We start from the raw sequence: 21,075 nt of genomic DNA on the forward strand, positions 1-21,075 counted from the left end.
CTCAAAGATGGCACAACACAAAAGGTAACAGGGAAGAAGTGAGGCTCTAGTTTTGGGTGTGAATGTTTGGGCTGAGAGTGTCTGCACCAGACATGTGTGTCACAAAAATGGATTTGTTTTATTGTTGAATATTGCACACGAGTTGTGAGATACATGAACAGCCTTAAGAGTCAAGTCATGTCAAGTCAAGTTGGGGAGCATGCACTGGTACAGCGTGTCACCGCACCCACTACACAACAAAACAACTCGGGATTCCGGTTGGCAGCCCCCCAGACAGACACGCGGTCTAGTCCCACCCGTCAGAAACTACCCTCTCTCTGCCACAGCCAGGTGTTACGTGGACGACCCCTTGGCCTGGTCCAGCCACTCAGGTCCCAGACAGTGAGGATCTGACGAGCCGGATCACCCTCAGGGAAACGCGCCACATGGCCGTAGTGCCGTAACTGACGTTCCCTCAAAGTACAGGTCATGTGCCTCATTTGGGACTCCATGAGCAACACAAAGTCGAACCAACAGTATTTAAGGACTTTCTGGAGAGGCACAGTACCAATGGAGTCCAGTCTTCTTCTTAGGTCACTGGATAGCGTCAATGTCTCGCAACCATATAGCAAGACACGAAGCACCACCAGGACTCTAAGTGTCTTCTACAGTAATCTAATGAATATGTCAGAGTGTTATTTGTGTTAAATTGGTTCCTTGGTTGGGCTGTTGGGAATCGACGATGTGTGTTGTCCCTATGTTTTATTTCATGAGCTTCACCAAATCAAAATCCATGCAATTAATACACTTATGACAATTAAGGGTTTGCTTCACTTTAATGCCTCAGAATGGTGAGCAGTTGGCTTACCTGGCGTGCACTGTGTGGATGAACGCTCTTTCCAGTAAGACTGAATTCTTAAAAATGTGTATTTTATACTTGTACTTATAACTTTTTTTGAATGTAGGTCAGGAAACAACAGCTAACCAATTGGCTTTTACAGTTATGGAGCTTACGAGGCAACCAGAGATATTAGACAAGTAAGTGAAGTTCTGTGTTACCTAACTAAATTGTGAATATTTATCCACTGAGACTCAGGGTCCTGGTAGGCCTCTATATGATGCGTGGATGGATGGGTTGTGCTTTAGCTGTACTGCATATGAATGTGAAAGTGGAAGTGCACATCATTATTAAAAAAATTGTTTCACTATAAGAGCAAATAGTAAAATTGAATTTCATACCCCTAACTTTGTCCGTAGAGTCCTTTTATAAAAGAGAAGACTAGAATCAATGCGCAAATTTAGGTTTAGGGAGGGCACCTGGAGTCCATCCGCAGTCTTTCCTTTTCCTACCATTTTTTTGCATCCCCACCTGTTAGGAAAGTTAAATATGTTTCAGGGATATAATATGTGATAATAATAATATTCAAATATTTGATGCTAAGGCCACAGAAAACAGAAGAGGGAGCCTGACTCTAGGTCTTATTACAGTGTCATGGTCAAGTTTCTCAGTTTGAGCTCCTCTGTGTGTTGTTGATTTTTTATTTTTGGATTTGCTTTTATCTTGTTCCTTTTGAGATGCCTTCCTACTTTCTTTATCGCTATCTACCACCGCTATTTTTACACTGTTTTAAAGTTGACCTGCCCAGATTTGGACACCTACCAAGGTGCTCACAGCCACCTGCACTTTACAGGGGTGGCATAGCAGTCATTTGGCTCAGCTTTTCATGTTAGGGAGCTGGCACTGAGGGGCTGCATTGTGCACCTCCATTGGCACATATGGTTGGCTGTACTGTAGCTGACAAACTGCTAGAGCCTACTATAAAACAACCAATAACTGCTCACTTTTCATGGGCAGACACTCTTGTTGCTCACAGTACTATAATGACATAGTGTACTTAAAAACATGGACAATAACCACACTGAACTTGTGCCTTGTGGGTGGGCAGTAAACATAGCACATCAAGTAATGCTGCCATGTCACAGTGTCTGAACCCGAGTTCTTTTAAAGGCTGGAGTGTCATCTGTATAGAACTTGTACAGGATGGTCCATATCTATTATGCAATTATGAAAAGGTGAACACATCGCACCCGCTGTTAGACTGTCAACCGTCTACCCGCCATTTTGGAATGCAGGGCAGGTGCTGCCATCTATCGGCTACAAAAAGAATTTTTTGTGAATTCTCTATGTAATAAACTTAATAAGTTATAGCGTAATGACCACCCTATAGGTAATAGCCATGTTCTACCAAGAACTACTGGTTGATTCTTCAGTTCAGACACCCTAGTGAGAGCAGTTGTGTGCTCTCTATGACTATGGCTGCAGTTGAATGGTGGCTAATGCTTGTTTGGCTTCCACTTTGCAGTCATTGAGGCCAGCATTGGCTTTGAATTTCTGCAAGGCTTAATTTTAAAAAGCAGACAAAAAAGGTGGGATAAAACTCATTTGACAAGTACAGCAAATCTAATTAAGATTTTTCTTGCTTTCAGACTCAGAGCTGAAGTTGATGAAGTCATTGGTTCTAAGAGGGATGTTGATAATGAAGATCTTTACAAATTAACCTACATGTCTCAAGTAAGATCTATTAATACAATGATACATTGTCTCTCATGTTATGACCTTTCAGACCAATTACAAATCAGTAACCCAGGGTGCCAGGTTTGACTGTGGATTTGCGAGGGGGGAGGGGCGGACTTCTGTGTAGCATTTTCCCGTGCTTATCATGGTATCCTCAACAGGCTAATTTTCTTACATTGCCTACAGTCAGATTAAATGGCATAACTAAATTTCACCATTAAGGTTTTCTACATTGATCCTGCAGGTTAGACTATGACTCCTGGTGACAATGACCAGGACAGCCAAAGTCAGCTAAACAGATTCAATGGAACCTCGGTTCACAACCATAATTCGTTCCAAAACTCTGGTCGTAACCCGATTTGGTCATGAACCTTAGTAATTTCCCCCATGTTAGTAAATACAATTAATCCATTCCGGACTATACGAGCTGTATGTACATATATATATTTTAAAAGATTTTTAAGCACAAACATAGTTCATTATACCATAGAATGCACAGTGTAATAGTAAACTAAATGTAAAAACATTGAATAACACTGAGAAAATCTTGAGCAGAGAAAACTAACCTTGCAGTCTCTTTAAACACAAGCCCGGTGCATTCTTTAACTGCCTTCTCGGGCTCACTCTCTCTCTCTCTCTCTTTATCGCTCTCGCTCGCTCGCCTCACTGCACAGGGAATGCACAGGGAAAGACTGAGCATGTGTGGAAATCATCGGCACGTACGAACCGGAAGGGAAATTGGCTTGTTCGTCACCCAAGTGTGTGGTTGTGAACAGATGCAAAAGTTTCGCAAACATTTTAGACATAACCCAATTTGTATGTGGTCCGAGACATTCGCAACCCAAGGTTCCACTGTAAATGCTTCTCTTGAACTGACAACTGCATATTGTAGCTAGAATAACTGCATGTCATCTGATTTACACAGCACTTTCTAATAACAAAAGGATATTTTAAAAAACTATTCTAATTGGGTTAATCCTTGACCAGCACACCAAATTGTACAGGTTGATAGAAATATAAAAGAATAAAGGTTTTCAGTTTTAGCTTTTGTGTCTATTTGCTAAACACATGCGTCAATTAACCACCTTCACGGATGTGTTAAAATAATTAGTTGTGGGCTTAAATGACAGTTCAACTGTTCAACTTCACCCCAGCAGAGCAATACACAGAATGAGATAAAATGAGATGAGATAAGATGTGATAAGATGTGATGTGATATGATATGATAAGACAAGATATCTCACAGAATGAGATAAGTTTCAAATCCAGGGAGTTTGGAGTTAAGAAAGTAAAATAAATTCTTTCTAACTTGCTCAGAATTGCTTTGGCTCTTTTAATGAGTGCAGTGTACACAGATGTGTATTAACACATGATTTTGAATTTATTTTACTTTTAAGAGTTGCTTGTAAGTTAATACACCAGCCTGAGGTTAGTTCAAAAGGCTCATACTGCTCTGAACATTAAATCAGTTTTTTTTTTATTATTTCAGGTTTTAAAGGAATCACTTAGATTGTACCCGCCAGCCCCAGGGACATCCCGATGGATTAATGAAGATTATGTTATCGAGGGAATAAAAATTCCAGGAAAAGTGTCTGTAATGGTAAGTGTACCAGAAAGGAGTGCAGTCCATGTCTAATGTTATAATGTAACAGTCAGTACTTCAACAGTCTAAGGAAAGTTTCCAAAAAAATAATGTTATACAATAGTTTTGTGACTTTAAATTCTTATAAGTGTACATTCTCACAGCTAAACACCTACATCATGGGAAGGATGGAGAAGTTTTTCAAAGATCCAATGAAGTTTGACCCTGAACGATTTCATCCTGATGCACCAAAGTAAGCTTTACCTGCAGTTTTATGTAACAATATGAAATCAAGGCTATAGTCTGAATATGAATAAGTTCAGTTATTTGGATATAATTAAAATGTAATATTGTTTCTGCATTATGCGTATCATAATTACCACAGTTTTTTAAAAATGTAAAGAACCATTTAAAATTGTCTGGAAAATGTTAACATTGTTAACAGTTAACATTATTTTTAAAATCACTTTAGATCTCAAATTATTTAAAGGTAGCATATTAATATTGCTTATCTCTATTATAAAAAAAAAAATCTTGGCAGGGAGACGAGACGAGACCGCGAGAGACACTTTAACATCACGCGAGACAACACAGTGAGACAACAAGTTCACGGACATATAACCTAGCAGTTGTTGGAATGCTTTTGGCAGACACACTTCATGTGCTCCCAGCTCTTAACACTAGAATTACCAGAGCCTACGAAAAAACTTGTAGAACCGTCCCACCTTAAATCGCTTTGCACCTCTCCGTCAGCGTCTTTTGTCCAGTAAATGTGTCGATAAGCAGCAAACAGCAAGCAGCCTAAGTAGTAATAGTAAGAATAAGAGCAGCTCACTTCTCAAAGTGAACTTGTGAAGTTTTCTTTACCAGTCAACAGCTGATACCGTTGCGCCACCGAAGCGGTTGTAGCAAATGCGTGTCAATGTCACACCCTAACGTGGGTTCTTTTTCTGCAGTTATATTTTTGAATAGAAGCTCACTTGTTCTGTTATATTTGTACCTTTTGTGAAAGTGTTTATTTGATATTAGGACCTCAGGTTTCTCACATTATACATTTCACATCTTCATTTTGTCAATTATTACTAAAACATGAAAAATGTTTCTGTTTTAACCATGTGTTTACTTAGATCGTTGTAGACACAGAACACACATGAAATGCATGTGTTACAAATAACGATATAGTATTTATAAATGATGTCATTTTGCTTGACATCACACTCTATACAACTCTAAGCAACTGACACACAGGTAAACAGACTTGAGCTGAGAAAACGGGATGGGGGATGTGATAGTAGGCTACTTGCTGCTTATCCACAAATTTACAGGACAAAAGACGCTGATGGAAAGGTGCGAAGCAATTTAAGGTGGGACAGATCAATGAGTTTTTTCATAGGCTCTTGTAATTCTAGTGTTATAACAATGACATGAAGAACACGCAGCTCGCCAGCAGCAGCAAGCCAGCAGATGACCCAAGCGCATCTCCTTAGCATGCGTTCAGTCTCCCACTCTTCCCCCCAACAACGTGAATGGCAGAGACGCAAAGTGGCAAAAGGACAGCTGCTGTACAGGCTTTTCAATGAGCGACGTGCAGCTCGCCAGCAGCAGCAAGCCAGCAGATGATCTGACTGCTTCTCCTTAGTGTGTGTTAAACCGCCGCTCCACGCGCCACCACAAACCCCCACCCCCGCCCAACGCCTACAGCGTTATACGTCCTCCGAGAATGAGATTTAACCACGCTCGGGGCTGGAAATAAAGGACAAGTATTGTTTTTACAAAAGGTTTAAAGTAAAAGTGAAAATAATGCATATGTAACAATTCATATGAAAGTAACAATCTCTTTAAATTGTATATCCAGTAAACCAAACCCAGGGGGTGGGCGAGCAAAGCAAGCAGGGGGTATATATAAACTGCTCAAAAAAATTAAAGGAACACTTTGAAAACACATCAGATCTCAATGGGAAAAAGAAATACTCCTGGATATCTATACTGATATAGACTGGGTAATGTGTTAGGAACGAAAGGATGCCACATCGTTTGATGGAAATGAAAATGATCAACCTACAGAGCCCTGAATTCAAAGATGCCCCAAAAATCAGAGTGAAAAAATGATGTGGCAGGCTAGTCCATTTTGCTAAAATTTAATTGCAGCAACTCCAAATTATACGCAGCACTTTGTATGGCCCCTGTGTTCTTGTATACATGCCTGACAACATCGGTGCATGCTTCTAATGAGATGACAGATGGTGTTGTGGAGGATCTCCTCCCAGATCTGGACCAGGGCATCACTGAGCTCCTGGACAGTCTGAGGTGCAACCTGGTGGCATTGGATGGACCAAAACATAATGTCCCAGAGGTGTTCTATTGGATTTAGGTCAGGAAAGTGTGGTGGCCAGTCAATGGTATCAATTCCTTCCTCCTCCAGGAACTGCCTGCATAATCTCACCACATGAGGCCAGGAACTGTCGTGCACCAGGAGCCACTGTACCAGCATAGGGTCTGACAATGGGTCCAAGGATTTCATCCTGATACCTAATGGCAGCCAAGGTGCCTTTGTCAAGCCTGTAGCGGTCTGTGTGACCCTCCATGGATATGCCTCCCCAGACAATCATTAACCCACCACCAAACTGCTCATGCTGAATGATGTTACAGGCAGCATAATGTTCTCCATGGCTTCTCCAGACCCTTTCACTTCTGTCACGCTCAGGGTGAACCTGCTCTCATCTGTAAAAAGCACAGTGCACCAGTGGTGCATCTGCCAATTCTGGTATTCTATGGCGAATGCCAATCGAGCTGCATGCTGCTGGGCAGTGAGCTCAGGGCCCATTAGAGGACATGGGGCCCTTGGGTCACCCTCATGAATTCTTTCTGGTTGTTTGGTCAGAGACATTCACACCAGTGGCCTGCTGAAGGTCATTTTGTAGGGCTCTGGCAGTGCTCATCCTGTTCCTCCTTGCCCAAAGGAGCAGATACTGGTCCTGCTGATGGGTTATGGACCTTCTATGGCCCTCTCCAGCTCTCCTAGAGTAACTGCTTGTCTCCTAGAATCTCCTCCATGCCCTTGAGACTGTGCAGGGAGACACAGCAAACCTTCTGGCAATGACACGTATTGATGTGCCATCCTGGAGAAGTTGGACTACCTGTGCAACCTCTGTAGGGTCCAGGTATCACCTCATGCTACCAGTAGTGACACTGACTGTAGCCAAATGCAAAACTAGTGAAGAAACAGTCAGAAAAGATGAGGAGGGAAAAATGTCAGTGGCCTCCACCTGATAAACCATTCCTGTTTTGGGGGTCATCTCATTGTTGCCCCTCTAGTGCATCTGTTGTTAATTTCATTAACAGCACAGCAGCTGAAACTGATTAACAACCCCCTCTGCTACTTAACTGACCAGATTAATATCCCAGAAGTTTCATTGACTTTATGCTATACTCTGATTAAAAAGTGTTCCTTTAATTCTTTTGAGCAGTATATATATACAGAATGCATTTTGTTAAAAGAGTTTAAACTGAAACACAAACAGCTGCACTATGTACCTATGCTTGTGATGTGACTTTTTGTTTTACTTTTTTTAATATAGAAAGATGCTACATGAATTCAAGTGAAATTACCCCAGTCTTAGGCACACTATCAGCATGCTTTATTTCTTTTTTTTGTTGCAAGTAGTCCCCATCATACTCAGGGTATTTGAATGAATCCCAGGCCATGTGGTCTACACTAGGCGGTAAGCAATCTGGTAGGACTGACTTATATCATTTATATAAACAGTAAGATATTAGATATTATCTTGGGAACTAGATGTACAGCATATCATATTCCCCATTAAAGTCTTTTCTTTGCACACTGAACTTTACTTTATTAATATTTATTTTAGAAAATGTTAACAAAGGGGTAAAGGACAATGGGCCACCCACAGACTCTGAACTTCTATTTTTTGTAAATCAATTTAAATTTTTAAACTAGTCTTTTACATTGAATCTAATATGTTACATCACCCAGGTCTGTATCACATAGAACTGCAGTGTTACATGGAAATATATATATTTTTTTCTTTTCATTTTGTCCTTTAAAGATTTAGTGTTTCGTTGTTGTAGTGGCACTCTGATTACCATTGCTGATTCAAGAGAACAGAGCCCTGGGTTCAAATGCCTGTTCAGTGCCACCTCATGTGTGTGTCTGTTTTCCTGAAATATTCCACTTTCCACCTACATCTCACAGCAAGGCAGACTAGACTGTTTTGCAACTTTAAAACTGACCCCATATAAGTACATGTGAGTGTGCCCCCTAATGGATTAGTGCCCCACCCGGGAACACCCCAATGATCATGCATCTGATGCAGCTGACACAGGTAACTAACTATCTTAAACTGAAATAAGCACATTCATGAAATGGATCACATGATGGATGTTGTGATCTGCCTAATAAGAGACCTACTGTAAGTGCTGATTGTTCATTTTAGATAATCTCTCTCTCTGTTGGTTTTTATTTGTAATTGCAGGCCATATTTTTGTTATTTCCCTTTTGCACTGGGTAATCGCTCATGCATTGGACAAGTATTCTCACAGGTGAGTCAAATAAAAGGCAGACTTGGACTGCTCAGGTGAGACACCATGATTGAATGATTGAATTGGACAAAACGCTTACTTCAAATTCCCCAAACACATGCACTAAATCATTAGTGGGAGGTATAATTATACTATTTATGAATAAGAAAAGTGACTTGGGGTATTATTAGGAATCACTTCCTTTGAAAGGTCACGTCTGTTATTGTTGTATTATATCTAAAAAACAACAGATCTCTGTACTTCTCCCATTTTAGATCTCAAGTATGTAGCCTCAAGTATTCAAAGATCGTTGTCATATTCCAGTTCACCAGATTTAATGTACAATACAATATGTAGGTATTTGTTCAATTTTACATTTCATGTTAGTCCATTCAAACCTAGCAGGAGTTTGCAATTTAGCAATAAAACAGGCTAGGCTCTGTCTGACTGCGACTGACACTTAAGGACGCTGAAATGTCTGTTACCCTGTACAGGCCCACAAACACTTGATTGACTAACCCAGACCACCCTGGGCCTGTAAAACTCATTCAGCACAAGTGAGAACCTCTATGGTGATGCAATATGTTACAAATGTTAATTGAGCAAGGCATAGTCAATTGTTTTTTGCAATTCTACACCTACTAGTCTAGCTCTTTAATGTTTAATACTCATCTGGATAGAGATGGGACAATGACAAAATGGTTTCTATAAAACCCTGCTTAATTCACTATATTTGTCTGCTCGTCCAAATTTTACAGTTTCTGCATCAGACCCATCTTTCAGGATCTTTTTTTAAAGATGAATAGAAATTTTAGGTCTTGGTGTAAAATTTCATCAAGGAATGTTGTACATAAAATATAAAAAACAGGCACACTTCTCATTTTACAGCCACTGATAAACATGGCCTGCGGTGGGCTGGCTCCCTGCCCGGGGTTTGTTTCCTGTCTTGTGCCCTGTGTTGGCTGGGATTGGCTCCAGCAGACCCCCCTATGACCCTGTAATTAGGATATAGCGGGTTGGGTAATGGATGGATGGATGGATGGATGATAAACATGGCAGTTCATTGCAGTATTTATGCAAATCTCATACATAAAAGCATTTGTAAAGATATAGTTTAGATATGCATTATAAGCAGCTAATACTGTATAAGCTTTTAATGATAAAAAATTACACTCAAAAAATCACCTTATTTTCCATTTTTTTACATCATGCTAGAAGGATTATAATATTTATGTAACATTCATTATATCCCAGGCTATTAAGTATCACCAATTGTTTTCTAACACTTTTTTTTCTAAAACAATGTATATGAATGTATAAAGCATGCAGTAGAATATACTTCTTACATGTTTTATAAATACTTATTTTATATACTAGTGAAGTGTTTTATTATTGTTCATAATTTGTGCAACTGCACCTAAATCATCTCGTTTTGAATTAGAAGGCAGAAGTCTCATGATCTCTCCAGTATATTCAGTGCAGCCGTAAACGTTTATCAGTACACTCTTTTGTAGTATGTAGGCCAGACAGTGCTGTTCTTAAAGAGGTGGCAGTATAACAACAATACAGACCTGCACAAAGCTTTATATTCTGTCATTGGAGAAGAAACATGAAAGCAAGAAGCAACAAGACTTGACACCATCATATTTACTGTCAATTACAATATTATATATACTGGAATAGCTAAACTTTTACTGCTGCACCATAGAAAATATCTTGACCATTGGCATCACTGTGTGGTGTGGTAACAAAATGACACAGGACAAAAAGGCCAATCAGAAGAGCTCACTTAGCGTTATTTGATTATAATTAAGTTCCCATGTCTACTAGTACAATGTACAGGGTTGTCCAGATCTAATTATGCAATTTTCATTACACTATAACTTATTAAGTTTATTACATAGAGAATTCACAACTGAATGGAGGACAAGTCGGACATTACAAAGACATTAATTCAATGTAAGTCCATTTTCGTTTATGACAAGTGTGGGGAACAGCCCGGACACACAGACAGATAGACATGTTTTAAAGTCGCCACACACGTTTATTTACAATTATGTACAACTGTGAATATGCACAAACCCAGTGCCGCTGCACCAATCACCCCAACATCCAGGCCTCTTTTCACAATGCCTTTCTTCTTCTGGCCGCCTCCACTCCTCTCCTCTGACTTCCGTCCTTCTCCACCCGACTCCAGCCAACGAATGGAGGGAGGCGGACCCTTTTATTCACACCCGGATGAGCTCCAGGTGCCTCCCTATCAGCTTCTGCCGACACTCCCCAGTGTGGTGGAAGTACCGGCTGCGCACCTGGAAGCACTCTGGGTGTCCCTGGTCTTCTTCTCCCCCAGCACATCTGGATGTGGTGGAAGTGCTGAGGGCCAGGACTCCTCAGGCACTGGGGCGTCCCCCTGGCGGTGACCACGGGCCCCTATAGGGTTGAGCTTCTATGCACCAGGGCGGTCTTCCCCTTGTGGTCTGGAGGAGACGTAAGCCCTCCTCTGGTCCTTCCATGGCGTCCCAGTTGGGTCTGCCCACCAGCCTCCTGTGACATAAGATATTTCGAACAATTCTTTTGTCTTGCATTGTTTTCTTGCATTGCATTAAAAGTTGCATAATTAGATCTGGACCACCCTATAGTAGTCAGTCAGGTAAGATGCATTTAATTATTCACGACACAAACTGCTGGAGAATGTAAACTGTTTCTGACCTTGGTAGTGCAGGGTTGGATGCTTCCTTAATTAAAGGACAGGATTTCTTTCAGCAAGTTGTTCTCTAAAATTAATAAGCAGATACCATAATCACTTATGATGCACACAAAGTAACATGTGTTTTTTCTGTACCAACCGCTATACTGTATATAAATACAGTAAGTCCTACTTTATAGCTTGAGATAGTATGCATGTCACAAAACATATTATAAGCCTTTTTAACTTGACAGAAATGTTTATAAATGACATAATAATAAAATGTTAACATACTACTTCCAATAATTTAATTTTGGTAATGACATTATTAATAAAAGATGTTTTAGACTATTAATAACTGTTTATCATGGATGCCTAAAGTAATACCAACCTTTGGAATACGACACCAGGCTGATTGTTGTTACTGTGATGCAGTGCGCTTATTGCTGTCAGTTCCTGTCGTTAATATTGCATGTAATAGTTGTCAGGGCTTATATTCTAAAAATAAACCATTTTTAATTTTCTAAAAGAGCAGCAAAAACATTTGTCAAATAAATACAGGGTGCTCTATAAAGACACTGTTTCGAATCATTCCTTTGCTCAGTCCTGGAAACTTCTATACAAAATATACCGTGCACAAAGATTGCTTTTGCATATTTTGACCAGGATATAGTCTGGAATAATAGATAAAGGCGAGCAGTGCTTCAGCTGCCAAGTGTGTCAGGAGCCAGGCCTCTGGATCAAACAGACTGACCCCTTTGATGTGAGAGAGAGAGAGGAAAAAAGCAACAAGCAACTGATAGAAATAATTCAGCAGGAAAATGAATTTAAGCTTTATCATTTTTAGCAATAAGGCGTTTACTCTCTTCCTTTGCTTCTTGTATTGTTTTCTAACACTGAAAACTTCTTTTTTCAACTAACAGATGGAGGCAAAAACAGTATTGACAAAGCTGCTTCAGAGGTATGAATTTAAACTGGTTCCTGGTCAATCGTATGACATGATGGACACGGGCACACTAAAGACAAAGGATGGAGTCGTCTGCACAGTCTGGCCAAGAGATGGAAAGCAAATGAAAAAGAATTTAAGTGCTGGAAAGTGAAATGACAGCCAACCATGTGCAGTGACCCAATTCTGTAGTAATCTGACTTAATTAATGTGATTTAGTTAACTATTACGCTTGTAAAGTCAGGAGGAGAAAACTGAAATTCAAATGTACTTCAGAAATGATACACTAACAAAAAATTCTCAAACTCGTTTAATCCAGTTCAGAGTCAATCAATCAATCAACATTTATTTATATAGCACATATTCATACAAAAAAATGTAGCTCAAAGTACTTTACAAAATGAATAGAAAAATAGAAGACACAATAAAAGATAAACATAAGTCAACATTAATTAACATAGAATAAGTAAGGTCCGATGGCCAGGGTGGACAGAAAAAACAAACAAAAAAAAAACTCCACAAGCTGGAGTCGGCCCATCCCAGCCACACTGGGCACACAATATGAGTCAGTCCCCAACAAGGTGACTTTCCATCACGGGGCCTGTGCATTTAATCACAAACCAAAAGAGAAATTTAAAAATTGTCCATTAACCTTCAAGACTTTAGGGATGAGGGAGGAAAACCAACATACGTGGGCAACAACCAAACACAGGAGTCCAGCTGAGGATGCTGAGGCAGAAGTGCTAACCACTGTGCCATACTGCATTCTGAAATACTTTCTTGTATGCCCTGCTGATGAAGTTTAATTGCTAAACCGATATTGTTTTACAGCAATTACTCCGTGCTATATGTTTTTATATATTTCTTAGATCCTAACATAGCCCAGATTCTTTGACCTGGAAACTGTCTGCAGTCCTTGAAGTGTTTGTTAGTTTTAAGGCACATTTAAAGGCATCACCATTCCAATGATTCATAAAAGTTTTTCTATACATGTATTGGGTAATGTGGTGCTGCAGTGGTAAGCACTGCTGTTTCCCAGCTCTTGGGCTACCATGCTAGTCTGGCAACTACCTGTGTTGTGATTGAATGTTCTTTCTTTATCTGCAGACCTCCATTTTTTCCTCCCACATCTTAAAAAGCACTCAGGCCGGAATAACGTGACTCTGCACTGACTGAGTGTGTGCTCTCTTATGGATTGGCACCTTCTCCAGGTTTAGTTCTAGCCTTGCATCCAGTAATGCTAGCCCTGAACTACAGAAAATGAGTAAAGATAATGGAGTTATACATTACAACCTTGTTTGCTCAGAAAGCCAATGTAATTGACTCACAACAGTTGTATTTGTTCCAACCATTTTCTAACCCTCCTTATTCATATACATTGTCACAGTGCTAACGAAAACAGCAATTTTGTTCATGCCACTGGAGAGTGGCGACATGTTGCATGCTGATTAGCATGTGCACGTAAGAACTTCACTGTACTCTGTAAATATGACAGTAATAACACTATACATTTATCCTCTTTAATAAAACCCCTGTGTGCGTCCAGGTGTCTGTGTCTGTGTGTCTTCTGGTGAAGTGTGCATGCGTGGGGCATGATGTGATCTCTTTGTGGACGCACAAACACTAGAAGCGAAGCACACAGAGAATGGTGTAGCCGCGGCCGCGCATGATAAGCAAATAAAGGACAGCATTGCTGTGGAGCGTGCTGATTGGGTAGTCGCGGCTGTGCACATAAAATCCATTGCTGGGGAGACGCCACACATACTGCCCCTCGCATGTTTACTAACTAGTTACTAACAACATGCCACCCAAAAAAAGGACACGTCAAGTAGGACAAAAGACACAGACACTCAAATCGTAGATAAGCAACATCTCCTGGAAGAACGGTCAGCTCAGCAAGTAAACATCAACTAAAGAAAGGCTGAAAGACAAAGAAAAATACGAGCAAATAGATCGATTGTAAAAAAGAAAATGAGCGTCAGAATATTCCCCATATTGATTTGGCTCCATCCTCTACTAATTTACCCTTTACCTTAAGAAGGCGACAATTTCCAGTTACATTAGCCTTTGTCATAACAGTTAATAAAGCTCAAGGGCAAACCTTAGAAAAAGTTGGCATTTACTTGCCAGAACCAGCATTCACACACGGTCAGTTATATGTTACATTATCAAGAGTTAGACGTTTTATAGATGTTGTTGTCAACATTTTAGATGGTCCTGAATAAGGCAAACTGTTGCCAAACTCAGACAGAGTATTTACAAAAAATGTTGTCTATAATGAAATTTTATAGAAAAATTTCATGAGGTAAAAAAATAAAAACTTTTTCCTAAATATCTTCTTCAGATATTGTGTATTACAGATTGTTATAAAGTTTTACACTAAGGCAATATTAATTATACTTACTGTATTGTCATGTACGTTTCTATTTTATTTTTGTTATTATTTTACTTTAGGCTTCGTGGAAAAATATTTTTAACAAAAAAAAGTTTAAGAAAACAAACAGAATGAGGTCAAGGTCCCTTGCCATTTAATATTGACTGTTCCTACTAATGTTTATGCACTACTGTTCTAGCGCCCGTTATTGTAACGGGCTTAATGTCTAGTAAAGCTACAGAAATTAAAGATGGATCTAAGTGAGGCTGCAAGCAGCCAGTGCTTTACAGAGCAGTCTGTGTTATATTTAAGATGTAAAAGCAAATGCCAATAAACAATGTAAAATTAACACTAGATCTGTGACAGAGTAACTGAGAGGAAAGAAAGAAACGCAGACTGACTAAGGGTGGTCCAGATCTAATTATTCAAGTTTCATTAAGTTTATTACATAGAGAATTCACAAAAAAATCTTTTTGTTGCCGATAGATGGCAGCACCTGCCCTGCATTCCAAAATGGCGGGGAGACGGTTGTCAGTCGAACAGCGGGTGCGATGTGTTCGCCTTTTCATAATTGCATAATTAGATCTGGACCACCCTGTACAATGATAATGTAGTAAAGAGACGGAAGTGGTAATGTTGGGGCTGATGGAAGTCAAGAGATGATGATGATGATGATGATGATGCCTTTGATTAACTAGAGGTGTTGAAAGGTTTTTGGAACAGCCAGTTGGTTTGTGTAACTTGGATCATTTGAGCTGTCTCACACATTGAAACAAAATAATCAGTGCACTCTGTCTGGCATTGAGGAGTTTTGAAGATTATTCTGAATTATGTAGTCATGTAAGTACATAACATTTCACTACTTGAGTAAATTAATTTGAGATCACTACAGTATATTAATTTTTTTAAGGATTTAATTTCACCAATGTTCTTGATCCAAGGTGCACATTTAATAAAACGGTGCTGTTATCGGTATACTTACACATTTTTAAGTGCTCACATGGAATCAGGAGCAAAGAGGCTCGTGTGCTGAATTCAAGTGAGAGGATCAGCTTACATTCTAATAAACGTTGGTATTATTCGAGTGTGAAATATGTAAACTTAAAAAAATAGACTTTAAAAATATCTAATGCACAAACTTACTAAATGATATTGTAATCTTACACTTAAATAAAACTGCCCAACATTTCAGATCATAATATCTACATTTATTATTGCACAAATTATTTTGCTAAATATTTAATAAAAGCATCTGTACGATTTTTCTACTTTTATCAAAGCTAAATGTTATATTGTACACTAAGTAATATTCTATTCATCTGAATTTGACTGAGTAAACATTTAAGTAAACTCTTTGATTGCATGAAACACTATTTTATACCTAAGTATCACCATAGAAAATATATAAAGTTTATAGAAATATGCAGCTTTGTAAACATGTATGAACTTTTCCACAAGGTGGCAGGGTTGTAAGAAATGTCTCTGTTGCCATACAATGTCCGTGTATTTGAATTTAAAACGTTTAGCGAATGAACTGTATACAACAAATACATGCCTCATATCAAGAGATTACTATGAATGTTGTTTTTTAATTAATTATGATTTTAAAAACAGACTAATGACATTTTATGGAAGTGTTTTTATTGATATTATTGATGTGTGTTCAAATAAATCTGTCTCTAAATAGCAATTATATATTTTTTATATTATGTTTTTTAACTAACTAACTAATGGAAATACAAATTCTTTGGCACACAATTTTCAGTGAATTCTATCTCATTTGTAAGAAGGTTACTATACTGTAATTGCAAATATATTATGAAACTCAAAATAAAACACAAAACAAAGCAATGCTGAAGCATAAAAACAAACAAAATACAATATATATATATATATATATATATATATATATATATATATATATATATGGGCTATAGACAGGGTGGTTTGAGGCCCAAATTACAACTGTTCAGGGTCAGACACATTCTGAAAAGGATCAGGTTATAGAAAAAGTACAGTTTCATTTGAAGAGAAAATGTCAGAACCCATCCTATGTAAGAACATGTTGTCTCCATAGTAGATCAAGTACCACTAAGGACACCTTGAAGACAAAAAAAGGAAAAGACTCAGGAACTGCAAAACAACTTCATCAACAGCCCAAACAAGAATATGCTATGCTTAAATAATCAGCCTTGGCATAAATCATGAAACCAATGGTGCTTGTTAAATCGTCTTAGGCAGATTGTTTGTGAGTTAAGATGCCCTCAAGCTAACGGCTCTTCATTATTTGTATTCATTTTGGAGGCGGCATCCTGAGATCACAAACAAACTGGAATTGTATTATTAGTATGTTATGGAAGGTAAGGTGGTAGGAGCTGAAGATTATGTGTGAGAAGGAGTGCTTTGAAATGACAGTAGCTGTAAATGTAACTGGAAGTCAGTGACGTGGTATACGAACCAGAATTGTAAGGTCACAGTTCCCAGTTCCTGCTGTGTTTTGAATTAACAGTTGAGCAGTAAGTGAACAATTTGAGCAGTCTGACTATAAATTATTACAATATTCAATACTGTTCAAGACACATAGATGAAGTAGCTTTTCAAGATCCCACAGCTCAATTCTGCAATATTTCTTAGGTGGGGAAAAAGAAGGTTTTGGAAAGCACAGAAATGTGATCATTTAAATCTGTGTCAATGATAAATGTTGGATGAATTTAGGTTAAATTAAAATTCAAGCCTTTAAGAATATTCGGTATTAATCTTTAAAGAATTTTCTCCCACTAAAATATATTTTTTCTTCCTGAACCTGATTTTTATCCATCCACTGATTTACATCAATAATCTAATTAACTCATGCTGTGATCACAGTGAACCTGCAGTACGGTGGTGTTTCCATAAAATGGGAAGGCTAACATTACAAATGGGTATAATTCAACTGCTCTGTTCACTCATAAACCTTACTTAATAACAATGGGAAATACATAACTAAAAAGTTGAACTTTACTTAAGGCACAAGTGCTGTCTAAATTAGCAAAGTGAAGTTTTACTTGAATAGCCAAATTTGTGTTAAGTAATTTATATTTGAGAAAATCTTTTACCTACTCTGTAAAATGTTTTATAAATTTTAAACAATGTTGATAAAATAACTGAAAAATATATATTTATTTTCTGTTGAAAAAGCTCCATTTATTATCAACTTTCAACATAGTCACTGTGTCGGTGCATTTATTTATGCAATTAACGAATTTTTCAAAATACTGCTGAAAATCTGTTTAGAAATTCTCTTGATTGACTGCTTCAAGGCTGATGTGCCCATCTGGCAGATTTCTTTGTGTAATCCAACCACATAGGATCCTCAGAATTTGGGATTGTGGAAGATGTAAATGGTGTCAACTTATTTTAAAGGTTGGAACTCGTAAGGAAAAAAATTACATTGGCATACAAACATTTTGAAACAAAAATTCTTTAAACTTTTTGTCCTAGTGACTGATGCTCATTTAATGTCTTATCATTTAATCAAATAGAAACAATAAGTTACATTCCTATTATAGTGTCACATACTTTTTTATTTATATGTATTTTTCATTCACCAATTAATACTTAACAGACTTAAGAATAAGTGTAATAGAACATTAAGTACCTAAAGTAATGGGGATTAGGGATAGTTAAGATAATTAAAAATAGACTGAAATACCCAATAAAATAAAGCCATCATATTTTAAAATGTGATTGATATTATTTATTGTCATTTGTGAAATACTGTATTTAGGCGTAAACAAGTCATTTGTAATAGTCAAGTTTACTTCACATATGCTCTGTACCTGAGATAGGTGGGTGCTTTCAACAGTAAGTCTGGCCCTGCTAATAACAGTTTTATCTTTTTTAATCTCCCTGTTTTTAAGTTTACTTTTTGCCTAAAATCTACTTACTGTATGTTTGCAGCTTTATGCAATAAGAAGACATGCAGGTTGGGTGGATTGGGGTGACATATTCGCCCTTGTATGTATGTATGTGTGTACATCCTGCGACGGACTGGCGTCCTGTCCAGGGATTGCTCCTGCCTTACATCCTCAATTTGCTAGGATAGGCTCCATCATCCCCACAACCCTGATCAGGATGTGGCACTTTTTAGAAAATGGATAAAATGATGGTTATGGCCAAAGGTCAAGTGAAAAAACAAAGTTTCTCCTCGGGATTTAAGACAAGGTTCCAAATATCAGAACACCAATTAACTGTGAGGTGCAGATTATTGAAAACAATTGTAAGGGGCCATCAATAGTGTAAATCAATACTGGATGTGTTATATGTTAAATAGTCTATATTTACAAGTTGCATTAATTCCTGATAACGCCTCAAACAAATAAAAATATTAAAACAGCAGTTTATTTTGTTGATACAATACACATTTCTGAATGTATTACATATAAATTACTATCGGTATTAAATGCCGACTGATGTATGTGTCATCGGCCCTTCATACAGTATTACATAAATATGGCATTTATAACTACCGCTGATGAAAACAGACATTAATGGCACTAATACATATTATTGGTAGGTGATAAAGAAAAGGCAAGGCCCCAGCGAGGATCGAACTCGCGACCCCTGGTTTACAAGACCAGTGCTCTAACCACTGAGCTATGGAGCCCGACAAGAAAAATATTTTCATAGGATTCTTTAAATAGTGCTGAACCGATTTTTATTTTCTATTCTTCTAATTTACGCCTTAGATGTTTTTTTACCAAATCGAGGTTCCCCCCTACTTGTTTGATAACTACTAGTCCTTCCATAAATCACCATCGCTTCGTAACTTCCGGTTGTTTCGACAAATGTGCAAACGAGACCACATGGCACTTAAGCAATTCTTTATACGCAGACGAGGTAGGTGGTCAATCATTATTTATTGTTCACTTTAAAGGTTAGCGTATATCCAGCGAAACGAACTCGTTCAAAAAAAACTTCCAGGACAACAGTTCAAATATTTTTATGTTCCCACGGTGTATTCCTTACGAGAGCGAACATTACATAAACTTCACTTCGTTACAGAACTAAACTCCTACAGAGAAATATATACTGAACGTTTACCCGTAACAATAGTAAATTCCTTTAAAAAAACACCGTTTGCGAGCAGCGGCTGCTTTAAAATGCGACAGGACTCTCTCAAAACACATTGTGCCGTCTCGACCAGTGTGAACTCAGCGATTGGTTATCACAAAAATAATTGACGTATGGTCCGCCCACATTTCAAATCGTAGTATTCGACAGCCAATCACCTTAGGGCAAAGAGCCGGAACCCATTGTAATGGGGAATGCGCGGTAATACGCCCACCCTACAACACATCAGGACAGAACAGTGTGTAAATGCGCCCAACAAAACAGATTGCATCGAGTGGGATTTCTTTAGATAATAATTACGAATAAAAACGCTTTACAAATTCATGTATGATTTTGTGGAGCTGATTTTAAAATGTTATGTCAGTTTTACTAATAGATAAAGACAAGTTTGCACTTGTAATGTTTTAACTCTCTGCGACCGTACGTACAGAACGTTTTGTCAAGGGGTTCGTAATGTTATAGTTTATGAAACATCGTGAAGTGTCTTATTATGGTGCGTACCATAAAGAACAACAAAATCTGGATATACTCCTTATTGTTCATTTCATTTTATTTCACAAACCGGACAACCATGTTAATGTCACCGATAGTTTCTGAAACTCAGTTTAACTTTAAGTTAAGTTTGTGGAGTTATCAGTCGATTGTGTGAAGAAATTTCCTTAACTCAAAAAATGTATTACCCTTGCTTAACATAAATGGTTAGTCCAACGTTAAGGGTTCAGTCCTAGAGATAAACATCTCACATTAAACAAGAAAAGTCTGTAAGTATAAAATGTTCCTGTAGTACAGTATATAATTTACTCTTTTAAATGCGATCACCTTAACCCGAAGAACTCACTCGCACAGTAAAAAGTACTAAAATAAAGTCTTGTCACCGTTTTCTACTGATTAAATATTTCAAAAAGAAAGACGCGTGTCTTCATAACAGTCTGTTGAAAAGGGACATTTATACTAATAAAAGAAAACAAATGAACAGGTCAGTGTTTGGACACCGTGTTTAAATTTAAATGTAGTCACTTTAAGGACACTTTTATCCAAAGCGAGTTACCAAAGAGGTCAACATAATCAAGTACCACCAGCCACAGACCCCCTGTGTAAATCCAGTTGGCAAAAACGAGTGAAAAAACTGAGTTGATATTAATGCAGATTGATAATTGTTCCTATTTGTTAATTGTTCCTGTTTGCAAGTGTTGTTCCAACAAATGATGACGTACATCTGGCGCGTGACGTCCTTTTATTGGGCAAGACGGGATGGGCGGAAATGATGTCCCAGTTCCTT

General features: G+C 38.1%; 1 protein-coding gene and 1 non-coding gene across 2 annotated transcripts; one reads left to right on the forward strand and one right to left on the reverse strand.

The window, feature by feature from the left end:
• Positions 1-513: 513 nt before the first annotated feature.
• LOC120522243 (cholesterol 24-hydroxylase-like) lies at positions 514-12,703 on the forward strand. Its single transcript, XM_039743307.1, has 6 exons — positions 514-1,017; positions 2,467-2,551; positions 4,044-4,154; positions 4,301-4,389; positions 8,633-8,699; positions 12,288-12,703. Exons 1-6 carry the CDS (start codon positions 983-985, stop codon positions 12,462-12,464), a joined length of 564 nt encoding a protein of 187 aa, XP_039599241.1. The 5' UTR covers positions 514-982; the 3' UTR covers positions 12,465-12,703.
• Positions 12,704-19,256: 6,553 nt separating this feature from the next.
• trnat-ugu lies at positions 19,257-19,329 on the reverse strand. The gene has a single exon. It is a non-coding gene; the product is annotated as a tRNA-Thr (tRNA).
• Between the last annotated feature and the right edge of the window lie 1,746 nt (positions 19,330-21,075).

The sequence above is a fragment of the Polypterus senegalus genome, unplaced genomic scaffold (assembly GCF_016835505.1).
Source record: "Polypterus senegalus isolate Bchr_013 unplaced genomic scaffold, ASM1683550v1 scaffold_52, whole genome shotgun sequence".
NCBI classification, from domain to species: domain Eukaryota; kingdom Metazoa; phylum Chordata; class Cladistia; order Polypteriformes; family Polypteridae; genus Polypterus; species Polypterus senegalus.